Genomic DNA, 19,885 nt, shown 5'->3' with positions numbered 1-19,885 from the left:
TAACAGTTTACTCTTTTTTTCTTTCAAGTTTCCTCATGAAGTAGCTAGGTTGGAAAAGGCCTGTCATGATATGATGGCTTTGTACCCTACTATGACTTACCCTTTGGAAGTACTTTGCTTGCACTTTGTTCAGTCAGGTGAGTAGGATGGATTTTGACATTTCTGGGGTTTAAATAGTTGATTTTGTGACAATCTGTTTACAAGTTTTTACCTTTCACAAAGAGTGTACAAGTACATTCTTGACTTCTGTGTTATGTTTCTGGTTTGGTCCTATGACTTGTCATTTCCTTGCCCTGTAACTGAGTAGTGAACATAAGTGAAAAAAAACTGCTGTAAGTGAAGTCCAGCTCTTTGAAGTCTCAAAGAATAATGCCTTACTTGAAAGCAGCCTCTCTGGATAAATGAACATTATTGACCTTTTAAGAAAAAGTGAAAGGATATTAGCCTTAACCTTATCTGAGGTTCACAGTGAACTACGCTTAGGTTATTCTTGACACAGATTCTCTTCCATCACAAAAAAAACCCAAAAACAAAACAAAAAACCAAACCAAAGCAATAAATCCCCAAACAAACAAAAAAAAATCCCCAAAACAGATAAACATTTGTGAAACTCTGTTAGAAAGTGTGCCTTGTGAACATGGAATAACAGATCTGTTCACATATATATACTGAATAGGAAAGGAGACTATTTGAGGGCAAAAAGACAAAACCTGGTGTGTTCAGAAGTGCAGGGATCTGAAACATTGCATTACTATTTTGAGTCATTTGCTGAACAACACTGCAATAGTGTTGGACACTTTCTCATCATTTTCAAAGGTAATTATTAGATTTTAGCTTTTCATTTTGTTGTTTAAGGCATCAGAAGTTGATTTTGTTTCTTTTAAAGCAAGGAAACCAAGTCAGGAAAAAAAAACTCTCTAGAAATAACTTTCAGCTTATGTAGAAAAAGGGCTTTTCCTGTTTTGAAGAAATGGAATATGATAGCAAAATACAGCAAGTGAGAATTTTTCACTTTGTTTGGAAAGTATGAAGACAAATGAGGCCCAGACTCTCAATTTGTCAAGTGTTTAAAAATGCTTTACATTTTGGGGAAACAGGCAGAAACTAATTTTCAAAGGAAAAGGTTAGCACAGTTCTGGTATACTAACACTCTGGCAATATCTCGCCGTCTTACCTGCTTCTTGGAGGGGAGAGGATGCTGCTTATGTTTTACAAAGGCTGTTTGTTTAGATCTGAGTCATGTTTTAATCCTTCATGTTCTGCATTTCTCATAGCCTTGTTAATTTAGATGCATTGTAAAGTCGCCTTTAGCAAATGCAGATGAAAGCAACTGTTATGCCACACAAAATCAATGATTTCTTAAGGAAAATCATAGTTTGAAGGTTTTTGCTACAAGTCACAAAGTTCTTGTAAATAATGACAAGTCTACAATCACAGTTAAACATAAGCATGAAAAGTTAGTGGCATCAGTTAAAATTTAGCTAAAGCATTAAATTATATGGTTTCATAGCAAGGTAGCTTCAACAAGTTTATCACAGCAAATTGGTAGGTATGCAGTGTCTCTTCTGGAAGGAAATTATTTTGATTTATTTGTGACAGATTTTGGCATGTGGGCTTTCAGCTGAACTTATATGAAAAGCATATTATTCTTAACAATATTTAATTTTATTTATTAATTAATATTTATTAATAAAGGAAGTATACCTGGAGTAATTTAGCAAAAGTGGTTATTCAGGTTTCAGACTGTCAATTGATTTTGTGGTCACAGTACTGAGTATTTAGATTACTTCTTGGGTTTTGGTTTTTTTTTGTGGATAGAGGATGGATAGAGGATAAGTGTGTAGAGCCTTGGGAAAATGACTTTGAACTCAAAAGGATAATGATCATTTACATAGATAAGGTAAGCTGTTGCAGTTATTTTTTAATCTAAAACCCTATAAAACCATGTCTTTTTCTGAAACCAGGTACTTTGTCGGAAGAGGCCCTGAACTGTTTCTCTAGACTTTTGGAGATAGATGCAAGCAGTGGTCCAGGCATCATTGGTTTTGGTATAAAATGCCTCAAAGAAAATAAATACAAGGAGGCTGTTAAGAGTCTTACTGAAGGTAAATGATATGTGATATTACTGATGGTAATATGAGATGTGAGTAGTTGTAACTTGAACACCAGCTTAAGTTGAAAATTTAGGGAATCTTATACTTGTGTAGTAGTTTGCGAATTCTAACACCAGCTAGATTTTAAAAGAATGCTGAACACTTTGTCTGATACTGTTGAAATGTTTTAAATATAGCTTTGAGTATAACATCTCTGAAGCCTTTCCTTTGTATTATGGTAAGCTCTGTAGTGTTTTAAGGTAAACTGTTTTTAACCGTACTGTTATTGGGGAAATAACTATATGAAACACTAACTGGAGCAATAGCAGTAAATGAAGGAATGTGAAATTTATGAAGTAAAATGTAATGCAACCTCTCCAGTAGAGTCACTGCATTTCTCTACCTGAACAAGAGTAACAGAACAACAACTTAAGTGACCAACAGAGTAACTTTTTCTCTGAAGTTACTTCATTTTACATTGGGTTAAAACTCACAATGAGTATTTAGGGAGAAATATTCTAAGAGTTTTTTTCTTTTTTTGTTGTTGTTCTACAGTAACCATATTTGCTGAAGACTTGGCTTATTCATTTGTAAATTAACTTGCTTGTATTGAAATGGCAAAGCTCTTTCCAAAGTACTCATAAGTATTTAGTGGGAAAATGAGATTGCCCACCCTCACTTTGCTGCTGTGGCAGCTAACTGTGGAAACTGGGTAAATAATTGGGATGTAAGCATTCATGAGTCAGTCAGACTATGCTGTGATGTCCTGCATCCATTCTTCTAGATTTAGAATAAGAATGTTTCTGAAATGGAATTGTGGAATACTCTACAGTGAAACAACATCTTACCTAAAATATGAAATAAAAGTTTCATGTGCCTAAGAGCACATGAGGAGGAAAAGGTATTCCTTGAAAAACAAATTCTTCTGGCTTAAATGGCCATTATCTTTTGACAAAAGATAATATTTTATTTTAATTAGCATTAAGTTGTTTTTCTGTTTTTACTTTTACGTATGGGCTTTGCTTACAGCAGAGAGAACGCAAAGAGGAGGCTCTTTGTATAATGCATAAATGTAGAGAGTTTGAAAATAATGTCTCTTACAACAAGCCATATGTTTGCATCTTAGGCATTGAGGCTTCCAGGCATTACTTAGTAGTTATACATCAGAAGACAGAAATTCAGTTTTATTAGTGAGTCTTTAATTAAGGCAGATTCATCACAAAGTTTCACTATATGTAATGGTATATGCAAAATTAACCCTAACTTACCTGCTTTCTGGTTTTTGCCTTGTTGCATGGAGGCTTGTATGTCCAAAACAGTCTAAAATAAGACTGAAAAAAAATTATGGCAAGTCTTACGTCTGATTGATAATATGTTTTTGATGATATTATATGGAAATAATGTATCTACTAGTTACAGTGTATTTGCAACTCTAAGCAACTTTTTAAAGTGTCTTTTTTAAACTGTTATTAGGTTTGCAGAAGACTAACCACTGTCCAGCAGCATGGTATTATCTAGCAGAGGCACAGATGAAAATCCATGAATACAGGAACGCTGTCCTGTCCTGCAATCAAGGTAACTGCCTGCTAGTTCAAAGAGCAGTTGCAGTGCTGCACTGCTTTATGTAGTCCAGCCAATGTGGCCTTTGTGTGGTAGGTCTGAGTTAGCAGTAGTCACAGTGCCTTGCTTTTTGCAGTCTCAAGCTTGTGCTGCCTCCCTTGGTTTATGAGAGCTGAAAAGCACCTTATGGTGCTTTTCTCAGGAACAGAGGAAATACTTGGTTAAGTGGATCCAGAAAGCTGTCCAATGGTTAATATTTAGAAGGTTTATGTGTTCTGCTGTGCTGCTTCTGCTGGTGGTTGACCAATGTTGGCAAGTGATAGATTGCCTGAAACCACAAGGTAGGTGTCACAAATATTTAGCCTGGTAGATAATCATGTTTAACCTGAAAAACAAATTTTTAATCAAGTTAAGGTAAAATGCAAAAAGGGATGCATAGTACAGCTGCATCTAAAGAAACTCACTGAATGTAAAACTTCATCTGTGCTAGCTGGGAGGGAGGGCAATTATTGGAATCTAGTGATGCATATCTCAACTGAACCACAGTGCCACTCTCTGGTAGCTATAAATGAAGGGGCAGCTGAAGTGGACTTCTTTTGTGGCAGGGAGAAATGCAGTGAAAAGTTTTTAAGAAAGACTGAAAGAAGTAAAAGTGGCCAAACAGACCTGGTGAAACAATCATGGGAAATCAAGGGAAAGTACTTGCCGGTGAGGGGAATTCAAAAGACCTGTAAACTTGGGTGGAGGAAAAATGAAAACTGAACAAAATAGGTAAAAACGAAATTTATTGAAGAAAGAAGGAAAATGAGGAAATTCTTTTCCTGTCTGTGTTCAGTATGGAAGATCTCAGGGTAAACTTTGTGCTGTGACCCTTCTTTTCAGCAGATTCATCTAACAAATTGTCTATGATTACAGTGTTAATAGCAGCATGTGTAAAACAAGACAAGGAAACATAGCATTAGGGAACTATGAGATACCAATTTAGGAATTGACTGAGATGAAAATGCTGAAGTTTTAAGGGGTTTCCATAATTGCTTGTTGAAACTGTTTTGGCACCCAAATACTTGGAAGTAGGTGGCATGGCTCTGAATTTTAAAAAGGAAAGTTCAGGGAAAACACTGACAGGTCTGGTATATTTTAGTGGTTGTAATAGTGTAAACTGAAACAATAGAGTTAAAGAATTTATGTAGAAAAATGCTTTGCAGTAGACAGCCTTTTTTAAGTTGCTAATTTAGAACTCCTTCAAGGAGCTTATGAGCTCATAAATAAAGGAGGTTTCCAGATGGTAATTGGTGTGATCCCTTACATAACTGTTAAGGAAATGAGTAGCCTTGGATTAAGAAGCAAAGTTACATTGTGTCTTGTACATTGAGTGTTGGGGTTTTTTGCTTTAAGTTAAAAGGTAGAGCACAGTATAGTAATTACGTCTGTTTTCAGGATGGAAGGAGCTGTCTCTGACATTTTCCCTGATATCTGTGCTGTGTATGAATGCTCAATAATAGGGCTATAGTTTGCTGCTATGCAAAGTAGACTGCAAAACTTCGAGGTGATTACCAGAGTGCATTACTGAGTGTTAAGACTATAGAATTTTGTTCTTTATTTTAAATGTGGAATGATAGAGTTGTGGGCTGAAGTGTTCTTACAAAGCTACCCTACACTGCAAGAAAAGTGCAGAAGGTCCTCATTTGGTGTGTAAAAATAGAACTGTTTTTTTCCCCTGCTATGCTTTACAGGCAAGTCAAATATTAGCAATTTCAGAGAAGTGAAACATACCATCAACAGACAGTGTCTTTAAGAATTTCAGGAGCATTATAAAATCTGTGTGTAGTTGTGGTAACTATCTATCCCATTTCAAAAAGAAAATAAGAGTAGAAGTTAATAGACTGGAAGTGAGGTTGTTCACATGGATTTAAAAATGCAGCATATGAGAACAAGTAAATAACCTGTCAAGTCCTTTTCCAGCCTGGAGAAAAGATAATTTTGAACTCTGTGAAGATGCAAATGATGTGGAATATAAATAAAGATTGAGTGTTTTGTTTTTGTATGTGAGGTCTAGCTACTGCCAAATGCAACTAAAATGTTGAGATCAGAGTAAACAAAACAAGTTTTGTTTTTCAATGCAAGAAGTTCCTTACTAAAAGATGCTGCTGATGCAGAAATTTTTCTTGAGTCCAAAACATGTGTAGAAAGTTGGAGACAGTTCTGGGGAAACATTGCTTTTTACTTATCCTGTCTCAGTGGCTGTATCAAATGAGACAACAGCTCATCGTACAAGAAAATAAATAAATACAATTAATTTAGTTACATAGGAAGTTCTTGCCTTTGGAGAATGGTGATCCTCTGCAGAGATGCCTTCCATCTCTGAGGTGAGATGATACCGTGTATTTGAAAATTAATCAACTGCACTAAGGGGTACAAAGTAAATTTTTTACAGGCATCAAGGCAAATCCTTGTTTTCAGTAGTATTCTTTTATTTGAACACTGAAATGCCGAACAATTTGTTGAAAGGTCATTTTTTTCTTTAGAACTCTAATGAGAAAAATGATAGCACTTCATTTATAAGGTAAGCAGCTAGAAAGCAATCAGTATCCATGCATCTGAGATGACCTCCTAGAATTGACTTAATTGTTAAACTTGAATGAATAGAAATTTTATGGGACAATTTCTTATTTATGGGGGAGAGAAGTCTGAATGTTGTTCTATTAGAAAAAATGTAGTTAACAAGATTTTAAAAATATTTGGAAGAATGCTGCTCTGTGTACTTTTTCTTTTCTCATTTAACTTGATGAAAGGTTCTTCTTGTCAACAGCTCTTGAGGCACTTGGAACTCCTGAGGGTCCTAATCTTCGGTGGAAGAACCTTACCTTTCAGTTGAAAGCAGAGACTTTGATTAGAATAGCTGATGCTGATGCTGCAGAGGAAGCCATTAAAGCACTTGAGCAGGTATTTTTATTGACTAAAATGTTTTGGGTTTTTTTAAATATTAAAAAGTGCTCTTATCTTTCTGTACTTAAGCTAAGTATTTCTACCCTGGCCTCCTTTCAACTTTGTGGTTTAGACCATTCCTACCAGCTGTCATGTAATTCAAACACGTCTTCCATCCCTGCTTTTTCAGGCTTTGCTGCAGCTCTTTTTCATTTGCAATTCTAATTTTGGAAGCTGTCACTTTTGACTTTGTCTGGTCTTGCTCACTGTTGCTGATTTCTTGCTAGTTCTATACTGTTACCCATCTTAATTTGAATTCATGTTATAATCTCCCATGTCCATCACTCACTTGTCATTAGTCATGAAGAAAAACACGTTACTTTAAGACTGAATGGTTAAACTTTGGCAGAAGTTGCTTCCCCTTGTTTCGTTCTTCATTGTTCTTCATATTTCTGCACCTTTGTCCTTACAGTCTTCTACTTGCTCTTCATCAGCATTATTCTAAATCTTCTCAGGGGTAGTAGAGAAAACCTCTAAATGCTTTCTTGTCTTCATCTTCATGCAGTCCATCTGCTTTTGACAACTTTGACTTCTTAATGTGGGGAATAAATTAATTGTGTTTATTACTTGGAGTTCTAGATTGTAGATGGAAGCAGTGATCCAGTGATTTCAGCTCTCAGGGGTCAGGCTTATCTAAACAAAGGTTTGGTGGATCAGGCTTCAAAGGTTAGTGCTTTTTGTCATTCCTGTGAGCTAAGTACAATTCTTGGTTTCATAGAGGAAGTAACTAGGGAAAAATGACATCCTTTTGCAGGTTTCACAAGAGCTTCTCTTGTCCCACCCTGATCTGGCTGAGGCCTCTGCTCTAGAGGGTTTCATCCATTATTCCCAAAAGAACTATGAGCAGGCAGAAAAAAGGTAGACTTTTTTTTTCTTTCCTCTAACAGGGAAGTGTTATGGGATAGTAAAATATAGTGGTTTGTAGCTTTTGGGAATTTGTCTGACCTGCCCTGTGTTCATTCTGTTTAGTTTTCTAAATGCTATTGAAAGAAAGGCTGGAACTGCAGAGTATCATCACTACCTGGGGCTCACATACTGGTTCATGGGTGATGAGACAAAAAAAGACAAAGGAAAAGCACTCACTCAGTTCTTGAAGGTAAAGACTGCTTTAGCTGTTGATGTAGAATTAGTGTTCTGCTACATCAGAAGCCAAATATGGAAAATATACTGAGAGACTTGAATATTCTCCTTGTTACAATGTATGAACCTCCAGAGCCTGCAAACTAGGTTCTGCTGTGCAAAAAGGCATTGCAGGGAGCTGTGCAGTTACCTTGAAGCTCCCTGCTTTTGTTTTCCTCTTTTCATCTAATTCTTTAGACCTTTGAGCTGGCAAAACTTAGTGGTGATTTCCTCAACCTTCTCTCCATGGGGGTTGGAAACTGAAGGCCTCTAGATATGATGCATATGTCTTTGAAGACCTTTTGAAAGGGGTGGGGGCAGAATTCAAATTGATAAAACATGAAGGAAAAAAGTTGAGAATAGTGTTAGGGTTTCATTGTCTGTCCAAGGATGTAAGTTGGTAAAGCCCTATAACTTGTATGCTTTTCCTCATCTTTGGGGTTTTAGTAATTGTGGCTTTTTCTCTGAACATAGATCATAACATGAATCCAAAAGCTTTAGTTCAGCATCTGTATTAGTAACTTGGAAGTATACAAAATAAAATTCTAGGCAATATAAACTCACCATTACTTCATGATAGGTATCAAGAACTCAAATCATTGCCTGCTGTTTGCGCTTCAGTAACAGCTGAGTATAGTGGCAAATGTAGCTGAACAGTTCTTTCAGTTCTAAACCATTTTATGCAATCTTTATTATTATTGACAAAACTGTTTCCTGCTGCTTGGAGGCTGTTGGTTTCCTAACTATAAGCAAATCTGCCAAATGCATCTAAGAAGGAACTGAAACTTTAGACATGGCTGGAGTTAATTCTGGTGTTATATGGTAAGAGTATGAACATGATGATTCAAACAGAGTAGAACATTAAAATTTTGAGATGTCATAAATATTTACTTTCTCCTAGCTCAACTATTTTGTTACTTTGAGTACAAAATGTTTTGTGTCATGAGATTTGTAGCAGATATTCCAGATATTTAAAGCTCAAGTAATCTGTGCAATTTTAAAATAAAGTTTGACATCTCAAATATATCACAAAAGGGGCTTAAAAATATGATAAGCAGAGGCTGAACAAGTAGTTATCACTGAACCTGTCTATGAGTATAATCCTTTAGAATGCTGTCTGATGTGGTGTTGGTATTTCCTTATAGGCTGCAAAATTGGACAGCTACTTGGGAAGTGCCTTTTGTTATCTAGGTAACTACTACAGAGACATTGCTGGAGACAAAAGTAGAGCTCGTGGTTGCTATAAAAAGGCTTTTGAACTCGATGAGACAGATGAAGAATCTGGAACAGCAGCTGTCAGCTTAAGTGTGGAACTTGGAGACATGGTACTGTACATTCACAATGTCAGATTGCTGCTGATTTGTTCTTCTATTAATGCTCCTGTTAATCAGAAAAGAAATGTTCTGTCATCGTTTAGCAGCTTTTATAGCTGGGCTTGCTTCAATTTTATATTCCCATTCCAAATTAAATTTATCTTGAGAGAAGGGTGGGAGAACCAAGCATTACATTAGAGTCATCATGTGTGATATAGATTGATTTTTTTTAGTAGGGGACATAAGAAGAAAGTTGGGGGTTTTCTTTATTTACCTTGTGTAACTTCTTTTTTCCATCCTTCGCCTTGCTGCTTCAAGAAGAGCATAGAAAGTTATAAGAATATTTAAAATGGTTTTTGTTTACTAACTTGACATTTATTGCTTTGTTAGGACACTGCTCTGTCAATCCTGAATGAGGTAACTGAAAAAGCAAGACCTGGTACAGCAAAATGGGCCTGGCTTCATCGTGGACTTTACTACTTGAGAACTGGTCAGCCGTCACAAGCAGTGGCTGAGTAAGACAACTGGTGGTTGGTTTAAATCGTTTTCTACAAATGCCAATGAAATAGTCTTTACTCACAGCAAGTTTTCAAAACAAGTTTGTACTTAACAAAGGGAAATGGATATGAGTGAGTCTCTCTTCAATTCTCTTCCGTTCTAGAATTCACAGAATGTAGTCTTGTTAACATAGCAGTGTTTTGTAGTAACAAGCCTGGTGACAGGCACAGACAAGCTGCTATAGCGCTGAATAGCCAGGGTGAGATACAATTCCTAAAATTGTGTAATGCCCTCTGAAGATGAAAAAACTACTGTGCTTTGTTTAAAAGTTCTATCTAATCATGAATTTATGTCCTGATGAGTATATAATGCAAAATTAGTGTCCTGAGGATATACAATAAAAGGAAATAATTTATGTTCAATTGTATCATGTTTCTTTTAAATAAATGTGTGTCTTGATATCTTCAGTTTGCAGGCAGCTCTCAGGGCTGATCCAAAGGATTCCAACTGCTGGGAGTCTCTAGGAGAGGCTTACTTCAACAGAGGTAGCTACTCAACAGCTCTGAAATCCTTCAGGAAAGCAAGTGAGCTGAACCCAGGGCTTGTGTACAGCATTTACAGAGCTGCAGCGCTTGAGCAGATTCTAGGCAAATATGAAAATGCTATAGCTACCTATCAACAAATACTAAAGAAGACAGAAAACTATGTGCCTGCACTGAAAGGTAGTATGTCTGAATTTGAAAGTGTTCACTTTTCCTCTCTTTACACACTGTAGTGTTTCAGTCTTTTGGGAGAATTTTTGGTGTATTGAGGTTTTCTTGTATGGAAGGATGGAGTTGTGTTTTTGGCATGTAGGGCCATGAGGTCCCTTGCATGAAAGTTAGTTTGTAGTATTACAAATACCTGAAAAACTCTTAAATCATGATGAATGTGAGTGATTATTTCTCTTTCAAGTAAGTATGAAAAGTAGTTCATCCTATGTGGCTACCAGGCCAAATGAGTAGGAGAATTGAAGATACGTGGAGGAGGCCATCTAACAGTGCTGCAGTTTTACCTAAGCAGTAAAACACTGACTCAACAGGCAATGAAATCAGACTGCCATTTCAAAGAGGTGGGCTTATGCTGATTTTCTTCTGCTCCTGACCATGCATTCCTCACTTCTAGTCTAGTGATTCAGACCCCTTTGAGCTTTTTCAAGTAGTGAAAAGTAGCAGTGAATCCTGAGCGTTACAGGTGGCAGGGGTAGAGACCTTCAGGATATAGGTAGGAGTAGAGAGAAGTGGGGAAATTAGAACTTCTTTATTATACAACTGTGATTCTGAAGTTATGTAATGCAGGTAGTGTATAACATTTTGATAAAAAATGAGTAATTGCCTTGTTTACATTCTTCCTGCCACTTAGTCTTCAATCATTCTCACCCCATATACCGATCTGAAGCAGGTACTGTTTACTGCTAGATTGAATTTGTAATTATTTTTTCATTGTGTGTAAGGCCTTCTGGTTTCTGGATTAATCTAAACTGATTTTGGAAGAGTTAATTCAGAAATGTTGGGTTATTATTGCAACAGTGGGTTTTTAATCTGAAGAAATTACAGTGTGGTTGATTTATCTACCTTGTGTGGTTGACTTATCTACCTCCTCCTATATAACTCCACTAATGTTTTCCAGACTAAAGTGGCATGGCAAAAGCTCCATAATGGAGTTGGAGTGTATTGTATTTAGGCAGTTTTACTAGTTGTTGGGCAAGAAGGAAAGATCTGACTGCAGCAGCAGTTTGCAAAGGTGCTGTATAGACCTGTGCACATGCATATGGTTTTTTCAGTGTCTGTAGGTAACAGTTGACAGTGTTTCTAGAATTAAAAGGCTTTGAGTACTTCAGTACACAATATCAGGATTCCTCCCTATAGTTGCCTTTATACTTACTGTTTTCTTACATCTCCCAAATCTTCTTTCATAAAGGCTCACATTGTAATCTCTAGTTTGTTAGCCATAAATCCTTTTGAGTCTCCAAAAGCCTTTGCTTTCTTAGAGACTTCTTAGGATGTTCGGTCCATCATTGTAAATTTTGTGGACCTTCTTAAAACTCTCTGAAGTTCTTTGACTGTCCCATCAGTGTTCATTTTCAACTGTTCTAATCAATTTGAGTTGAGCTGTTGGAAGCATAGTCTCTGGTAGTTGAATGAATAACTGTACAGGTGTTACTTCGCTGCATCTTTTCAATGTTTTGATTTTGTGCTACTAAATACTTATCCTGCTTCTGTTCTAGCATATCTTTTGTGTTATTGTGGGGAATAAAATAAATTTTGTTTTTTGATTGTAGAGTATCTTGACATCTGATAAACTCATGATCTTGGGACTTCTCAGGGGGCCAAGATAAAGACTCTTGTAAAACTATTTTGGTATAGGTGCAGGACTACAATAGCATGAGGAGGATAGCTTCAGAACTGCCAAAATAATCTGAGAATGAATGGTACTCATATCCAGTGACATACTGCCAGACAGAATCACTGCTGGTGCCAGCAAATGTATAAACCAAGCAGTTACTATTTCCAGAATGTTAGAAATTTTTACTGATGATGCAGTTCCTTTTTCATAGTGGGAATTATTTCCAGTTGTGGTGGGTTGACCTTGTCTGGGCATCAGCTGCCCACAAAGCTGCTCTGTCACTCCCCTTCTCAGCAGGATGTGAACAGAAGACAAAATAAGATTGAAGAAACTCATGGGTCAAGATAAATGCAGTTTAATAAAACAACTGCAAAGGCCACATGAAGAAGCAAATGAAAACAAAGTTTATTCTGTACTTCCTATGAGCAGCGATGTCCAGCTACTTCTCATGAAATAGGACTTCAGTCTGCATAGTCATTGCTTCAGAAAACAAATGTGATAACAAGTGCCCCCCCTGCAATCTCTTCCACATTTATCTCAGCTTTTATGGCTGAACAGATGTGATGTGGTATGGAATATTCCTCTGGTCAGTTTAGGTCAGCTGTCCTGGCTGTGTCTCCTCTCAGGATTTTGACCACCCTGAGCCTAATGCTGAAGGAGGGAATTTTGTAGACTGCCTTGATGCTGTTCCAAACACTGTTCATCAGCAGCCGAAATCCTGGTGTCTTATCAGCACTTTTCCAGATACCAATACATAGCATTGCACTGAGGGTTGCTATGGGGCAAGTTAACTCCATCTCAGCCAGACTCAATACACCATATGAAGTAAATTCTTATATAAATAAGATTAAATAATGTTGGCTTCAGGTTTTCTTCATTGAAGACTTTCCCTTTTGCCTACCCTGACATTCTTTATTCCTTTTATTTCTCAGGATTTTTTACACATGCAAACTGCAAGTTGGTATATTTGTCAAAGATGCAACAATGCAGATTTCTCAGGAGGGATTTACTTAATATTTGAAGATAAACCCAAAGTTTAAATGCTATTTTTTAAAATAATTAATTAGGTTTATTTTTATAGTCAAATGATTCTACAGTTCACACTTCACAAGATAGATTAAAAGCAAAGTCTCTGTTGGGCGCATTGTGGGTCTTTCAATTTTGTTACAGTGTATAGACTTCTGTGCAAAGCAGAAATGCTGACCTGGCTTCCAGGCCCCTTCCCTGCTGTACTTTTAAGCATATCTTAAAAGCATTTATTTTCACAGAGAATATTTTCTCTTACTTTCAGGACTTGGTGAGTGTTATCTCATGCTGGCAAGATCAGCCCTTCATAACTATTTGGATAGGAAGGCTGTCAATTACATAGAGCAGGCCCTTGCATATTTTACAAGGTTGGTACTAAATATTCACTTCCTTACTTTCCTCTGGGATTGTGGGTTGACAGGCAGAAAAATAAGAGTTAAATGTTTGAAAATTTTCAGTTAGACTGAATCAAATGGACTAGAACTTCTAATCTGGAAGTAAGAATGTGTTTATTAAAAATGGTTTGAGTAACAGATTCTAAACATAGGCTGCTTAAATGAATGGCAGTTACAGAGTTTTAGGGTTTGTTCTTTTCAAAGGTAGAGAGTCATTTGATTCTACAAAAAGCGTGAAATGAATAGAGTTCTCTTGTGTAGTCCTGCTGATATACGGATCTGGGAGGAGTGTATTCCTACCAGAAATAAGGCATAAGAGGAAAATAATTTCTTCTTTCTCTCAAACTTTTTGTTTTGTATTTCATATGAGATGTGCTGAATTAAACCTTGGAATAACTACCATTAGAGGAGAAAGTTCATCAAGTTTCTGCAGATGAGTAATGTCTTGTAACGTGACAAATGCAAGAGTGCATGTAGTCAGCTGATTTGTTGGGGTGTTTTTGTTTGGTTGGTTTTTATTGCTCTTTCTTTTTAAATTTTGATCTATTAGACTTGTAGCTTGAATAGGAGGAAACTGGATTAAATCAAACACCCCACTGATTAATTGCGTTTGAGGTTGTGCTACTCTTCAAAGTGGCACTTTTTTCAGAAGAGGATGTTGAAGTATCTGAGTGGATGTTATGTGTGTTTTCTTTATAATTGTAGGGCAGTAAAGCACCGTCCTGATGTATCTTGCCTCTGGAAACTATTAGGAGATACCTGTACTAGTGTGCATGTTATTGCACCAACCAAAGTGAATGTTCCAGTACTAGGATCACTTCTGAGTAAAAATGCAACCAAACAGGTGCTGAAGAAAAATGAGCTTCTTATACTGGGAGGAAGGTAATACTCTTTTATTATTAAGAGCTTCTCTGCTGTTTAAGACTCCGTAGAGTCTCAAGTATTCTAGACTATTTACTTTGTAGAAAATGAAAGATGTGCTGAACTGTTGATACCCGCATATTGGGTAAATGGATTCTCATGCTTCTTCCAGATTACACTACTTATTTCAGGGTATGTTTCCTGTATTGCCTCAGTGCTGTCAGCACCTGCTCTTCTCCTTTCTGTCTCCAGGCGCGTGACTACATTCTTCCTGCTGTTCCACCAATCACACCTCTTTAAATGCAGTGGTTGCAGTATTTGCTGACTAATTTTCCCAGGACAATGGAAGTCCAAAATAACACTTTCAGCTTTCTGTCTGCGCCTCTTTCTTGTAAAAAATTTCTTGTGAGAAATTCACTGTTCTGTGACTCCCTCTAAACTTTTTTCAGCTAGATCTGTAAAGCAGGAAATGCATCTACTTGGTGAATCTCAACCATGATCTGTAAAGTCCAGTACTTCCTAGGGGAAACCTGATGAACTGTAAAAATGACTGATGTTTCTTTTAAGTAAAAGCATGTATAATGTAACTGACAGAGCTTTGATTTAATGCGTGCCTACGTAACCACACCTGTGGCTTCATTAGCAGTGAGCACTACAGATTGCCTTGAGACCAGATTCAGACACACAATAAGTGTCTGAATGAAAATGTATTAGTTTTTTTTTTTGCTTTCAGTTCTTGTCTGGTTTTGTTTGTATTTATGCATGTTTACTTCATTTAGGTTTTTAAGCGCTCTTTTGAATGCTTTTTCAGCTTTCTGCTCTTCGTGTAGAGGCTCAGAATAATGATTCTGTGATTCATGTTTCTGTAGGTGTTATGGCAGAGCTTTAAAACTGATGTCTTTGCCAAGCATATGGTGTGATCTTGGAATAAATTATTATCGCCAAGCAGAGCATCTCACAGCAGTGGGCACTGACATGAATGAGATCAGTGAACTGTTAGAGAAGTCTTTGCAGGTATTGCCTGTATTTCCTAGTACGTTCTTTAAAATGCTCATTAAGCTTCTCTGCATACTCTCTCTGTACACAATAAAACCTACATCTCTGAATAACTAAGTGCATAAGGTCATAATTTTTGGTCTCCTAATCATTATAATCCACATTTCATTTTCTTCCAGTGCCTCAAAAAAGCTGTGAGACTTGACAGCAAAAATCATCTTTATTGGAATGCACTTGGTGTAGTTGCTTCTTGTAGTGGTAAGTCTTCAGTGACAGCCCTAGATCTCTAACATACTAAATTAGAAGGAAGCTTGACTAATGGTGTTTTGAAATTCAGTTACATCTAGGTCTCCTTTTTTTTTCTCCCCCCCAGCTATTGGGAATTATGCTCTTGCACAACATTCGTTCATCAAATCTGTTCAAGCTGAGCAAATTGTAAGTGCTGTAGGCAGCTGCCATCTGTTTCAAGTGGGCATTTAAGACATTTCCCCTGATGCACTGCTATTTCTGAGGAGTGTAGTAATATATTGGTTTTAACTTTGTTTCTTTAGAATGTTGTTGCCTGGACAAACTTGGGGGTTTTGTATCTGGCAACTGGAAACATTGAGGTAATTTATTTCCCATGCTCAAGTATAATTTTCCTTTCTGGTTTTTTTTAGGGTGTATATGGGGATGGGAGTGTCAGTTTCAAATGTACCTTTCAAATTCAAAAAATATACATCCTTCAAAAGAAATTAGATTGGCGCTTGAGAAATGCAGATAAATTAAAAATTTGTTCTGGGGGGCTAAGGTTAAGTGAATTGTGAACTTCTGCTGAATTGGCAAAGTTGCTTTCCAACAGCTGGAAAACTTAATGGAAGGACAGAGAAATGGTTAGTCAAACCAGAGCATGCCAGGTTTGGCCAAGAACTTCTAGTTGTAGGTATGGACTGAACTCCTAGTGTTTGAGTTCCCATAGATACTTACTTTCTGCTCATCAGCAGATGTATGATTTATTGTAACACTCTAATCTTCAGAGTTTCTCTGGAGAAAAATTAGTGTCCATATTAAGTGAAGTCTGGAGCTCTCATGTATTTAAAGTACATCCTGTCCTATTTACTGGTTGAAATTACAAAAATTTTGTTTGATTGGAAATATGATGGTTACAATTATTTTTAAGAAAAATAACTTGATAGTACAGATTGCTTACTGCTAAGACTGCTAGTGCTGAGACTTGGTTCCCCTTGTGCCAAATTGAGGGGGGAACTCTTAAGCATGTCTAGGCCATAGGGAGATAACTTGTGCCTGATAATCAGCTTTATGCTTTTGAAAATACATTTGTATTATAAAAAAGAGAATTTTCAAAACCGGATCCTCCAAGAGTCAGATTTTTAAATTGTTCCAAGGGTTCATTTAGCTTCCGAATTCTCTAGCTGGGAAGGAAGCATATTTAGAATAGAGGGAAATTTTTATATAGTGAAGTTTTCTATTTTTTTACTGTTTTCTTTAAGAGTAAACTGGTTTATTTCTCTGGGCAATGCATTGTTTTCTGTGGTATAGAAGACGTTTTCAGTACTGACCTAATTCAGTCCATTAAGTCTCTTCTAATACTACTGCATGTTAATACTTGTGTGTACTCAGAAGTGCTCTGTTACTATGCCAGGCAATTCAACAGCAGTTTTGTCTTTGGTTCTACAGCAAGCTCATGAAGCCTTCAAGGTAGCCCAGTCTCTGGAACCTTCTTACCTGTTGTGTTGGATTGGACAGGTAAAAATCATGAAACTGCATTCAAAACCAGTTGTCAAAGTATAGAATCAGGATGACCCCAATGCAGCGAGTAATGTGCTCTGACTCCATGATTCAGAAGGCTGAACAATTGCTTTGTTAAGCTAGATTATATTACACTAATACTATACTATATTAAAGAGATGCTATACTAAAAAGGTACTAAAGAGAAACCCATGACTGTCTCCAGAAAGTCACTACACAGCTTTGACCCAATTGGCCAATCAATCCAAACAACCATCAGCAGTCCAATTAACAGATCACTTTCGGTAAACAATCTCCATAACACATTCCACATGTGCCAAACAACAGGAGCAGTGAATAGAGATAAGAATTGTTTTCTCTTCTTCTCTGAGCTTCTCACGGCCTTCCCCAGGAAAAATCCTGGGAGACAGGATTATGCCTCTCTCTGTTCAGGGAATGTGAATACCACATCAGAGAACTTAAACTTCAGCCTAGTAACTGGCACTTATTCATGCTCCTAAAAATTGTGTGTTAAGGGAGCTGCTACTTCCTTTGTTTCTATAGTGGTAATACAAAGGAAGTTACTGTGTTCATCAGACACGCTCATATGATGTTTTTCTAGCTGATTCTGTGAGTTCTCTGACAAGCTATTAACCAAGAAATCACTGTGCTCGGAGGCTTTTTATAGACAACTGTCAACAAAGCACTGTCTTTATAAGGTAATAGTTACTTCAGCTGTACCACTAGTTCATTATATGGCACCACCCAACTCTCATCTCTGTCCCCCTTTCTAATGCCGCGGTCAGAATAAGTACGTTTCTAATGTACCTGGGACAAAGCACTTCTCATTTTCTGGGAAGTCCCTTCCTCCCCTGCCACTGAGAGCTGATGTGCTTCTTCTGATATCTGGGCCATCTGTGACTAGTTGAGATACTTGTGACTTTTATGATCATCATAGAATTGAATTTCATAATGCCATGTTGCTCACCAGCAAATGATATCTAATTGAAAACTGAATTCTAGAAAAGAACTAGCACCATCACATGTTGAAATACAGCTCTTGTCAGATGTTCTGTTATAAATTGTTCTAATACATGCAAGTCTTTGTTCTGAAGAGTGTAGAGTAGCAGCCGAAGAGTTTTAATTACTGATATGGTGGAGGCTGCTTGTGTTCCTCTTGTGTTCATTTTGTTTTTAAAACCACTCTTGCTTATAGACTATGAGAAGAAAGTGTGTTCATGTTGAATGCTTAAGATATGCCTGACATAATATGAGCTAAGGTTTTTGTCAATGTCATAATTTTTAAAGTACATGACCATAGCAGCTCTTGCTCCTCTCTAGGCTCTTATTGCAGAGACTGTAGGCAGCTATGATACCATGGATCTCTTCAGGCACACAACTGAACTCAGTATGCATGTAAGTGTAACAGTTATATTGTTCTGAAGTTTTTGTATATCCAGTCTCTCTACTTAGGAGATAAGTTTGAGTTTTTTTAGATAAACATGTCTTGAATAGTGAAACTGCCACAGTCATGTTTCAGATGAGATTGTCTGGCTTCCATGTTGTTGCTGACTTATGCTGGTATTGTATAGCAGGCAGTTACTTAATAAATTTCTTTAGTCCCAAGGGTTCAAGAAATCAGCTCTTTAAGTCATGAAGAAACATTCTCCGTGTTCTACAGAACTGGATGCAGATCAAAGGCATAAAATATTTCTGGAGAGAGAGAACAAGGATACTGCCAGACCCTGTGTTCTGAAAAAGTGGAGCACTTATTCTTTCATAGCTTTGTTTTTTGCCTATTGTTTGTACAGTGATGCAGCACATTATATGAAAATGTAAGAATTTGCTTTGCTCAGATGGCAAGTTAAAAGTATGTGTGGAGTAATTCAATATGGTATATTCTTCTGCTTAACACTGATGCAGATTTTTAGCCAAAACTCTGTCCTAAAACATTGAATTAGTATTATTATAACCTGCAATTATTTTGCTGTATCTTGAGCAGGTTTAATGATACCTATTTGGGGGGGTGTCTGTTTGTTTCTTGAGACCGAGGGAGCAAAAGGCTATGCCCACTGGGTGTGCTCAACGCTGCAGGATAAAGCCAACAGAAACACTGAACTGTATCTCTACAACATTGTTCAAATGAATGCTATACCAGCAGCCCAAGTGGTCTTGAGTAAATATACAGGTAGGTAATTTAAATACTTTTCTAACCTGTCACGCCTAACAGATGCATTCAGAATGAATAGATAAACCTGTACTAGTTCTGGGCAAGAGAGGTCTGCCTGAGGTGCGGAGAGGCTTTTAGCTGTAAAATAACTGAAACAGGGTAAGCAGACCACTTACCAATTTTCATTATCACACAGCAGTTAAATGGATATGGGTTCTGTCTGCTTACTCCTTCTAGCTGTTTCAAAGACCAACGAAAGTAGGGACTGGAGCCTTGTCATGCTTCTCATAGGGTGATTGCTCTCAGAGTCCCTTTGCATGTGTCTGTATGCACAAGTGAAGATAAGTGCCCGATCCTCTGCCTCTGTGATATCAAGCTTGGCAGAGGATTGTTCCTGTGTGCTCTGTAACTCAATATTCTCAACTGTATGATTTTGTTAACATTCAGCAGGTGATGGACTCTGATTTTGTGTTTGTTTCCAAGCCAGCCTCCCCACTGGATATGTCTAGTCTGGAAAGCAGACAGAGGAAATGCAGATTTTCATTAATCTGCAAGTATTCCTGTAAATAAATCATTTGAGTAATCTGTTGCTGACTTTTGAGAGCTAGAAAATACATCTCACAGTAAATGAGATGTGAATATAAGACTGTTATTTCTTTGTGCCTTGTTGTTAAAGGGGACTCCAGCAAGCCTTCCTTCCTGTTCTGGGGAGAAAAGTTATTAGTCTGAGATGAGTTGACAGGTGACAAATTCGTG

General features: G+C 37.2%; 1 protein-coding gene across 3 annotated transcripts in view; it reads left to right on the top strand.

Moving 5' to 3' along the window:
- Window positions 1-19,885, top strand: part of TTC37 (tetratricopeptide repeat domain 37) — a 48,337-nt gene that overhangs the window by 7,996 nt on the left and 20,456 nt on the right. For 2 of the 3 annotated variants that reach the window (XM_039719338.1, XM_039719322.1), the window contains exons 8-26: window positions 29-137; window positions 1,965-2,105; window positions 3,567-3,668; window positions 6,463-6,596; window positions 7,218-7,304; window positions 7,393-7,496; window positions 7,608-7,734; window positions 8,903-9,082; window positions 9,461-9,585; window positions 10,037-10,290; window positions 13,245-13,347; window positions 14,080-14,256; window positions 15,105-15,249; window positions 15,411-15,489; window positions 15,605-15,666; window positions 15,783-15,839; window positions 16,909-16,977; window positions 18,301-18,375; window positions 19,006-19,147. In XM_039719338.1, the coding sequence (XP_039575272.1) occupies window positions 29-137; window positions 1,965-2,105; window positions 3,567-3,668; window positions 6,463-6,596; window positions 7,218-7,304; window positions 7,393-7,496; window positions 7,608-7,734; window positions 8,903-9,082; window positions 9,461-9,585; window positions 10,037-10,290; window positions 13,245-13,347; window positions 14,080-14,256; window positions 15,105-15,249; window positions 15,411-15,489; window positions 15,605-15,666; window positions 15,783-15,839; window positions 16,909-16,977; window positions 18,301-18,375; window positions 19,006-19,147 (2,272 nt within the window). The remainder of the gene's footprint in view (window positions 1-28; window positions 138-1,964; window positions 2,106-3,566; window positions 3,669-6,462; window positions 6,597-7,217; window positions 7,305-7,392; window positions 7,497-7,607; window positions 7,735-8,902; window positions 9,083-9,460; window positions 9,586-10,036; window positions 10,291-13,244; window positions 13,348-14,079; window positions 14,257-15,104; window positions 15,250-15,410; window positions 15,490-15,604; window positions 15,667-15,782; window positions 15,840-16,908; window positions 16,978-18,300; window positions 18,376-19,005; window positions 19,148-19,885) is intronic. The other variant, XM_039719330.1, reaches the window with a different exon arrangement.

The sequence above is a fragment of the Passer montanus genome, unplaced genomic scaffold, assembly GCF_014805655.1.
Source record: "Passer montanus isolate IOZ18808 unplaced genomic scaffold, ASM1480565v1 scaffold105, whole genome shotgun sequence".
Lineage (NCBI taxonomy): Eukaryota > Metazoa > Chordata > Aves > Passeriformes > Passeridae > Passer > Passer montanus.
This window is presented reverse-complemented; position numbering and strand designations above follow the sequence as displayed.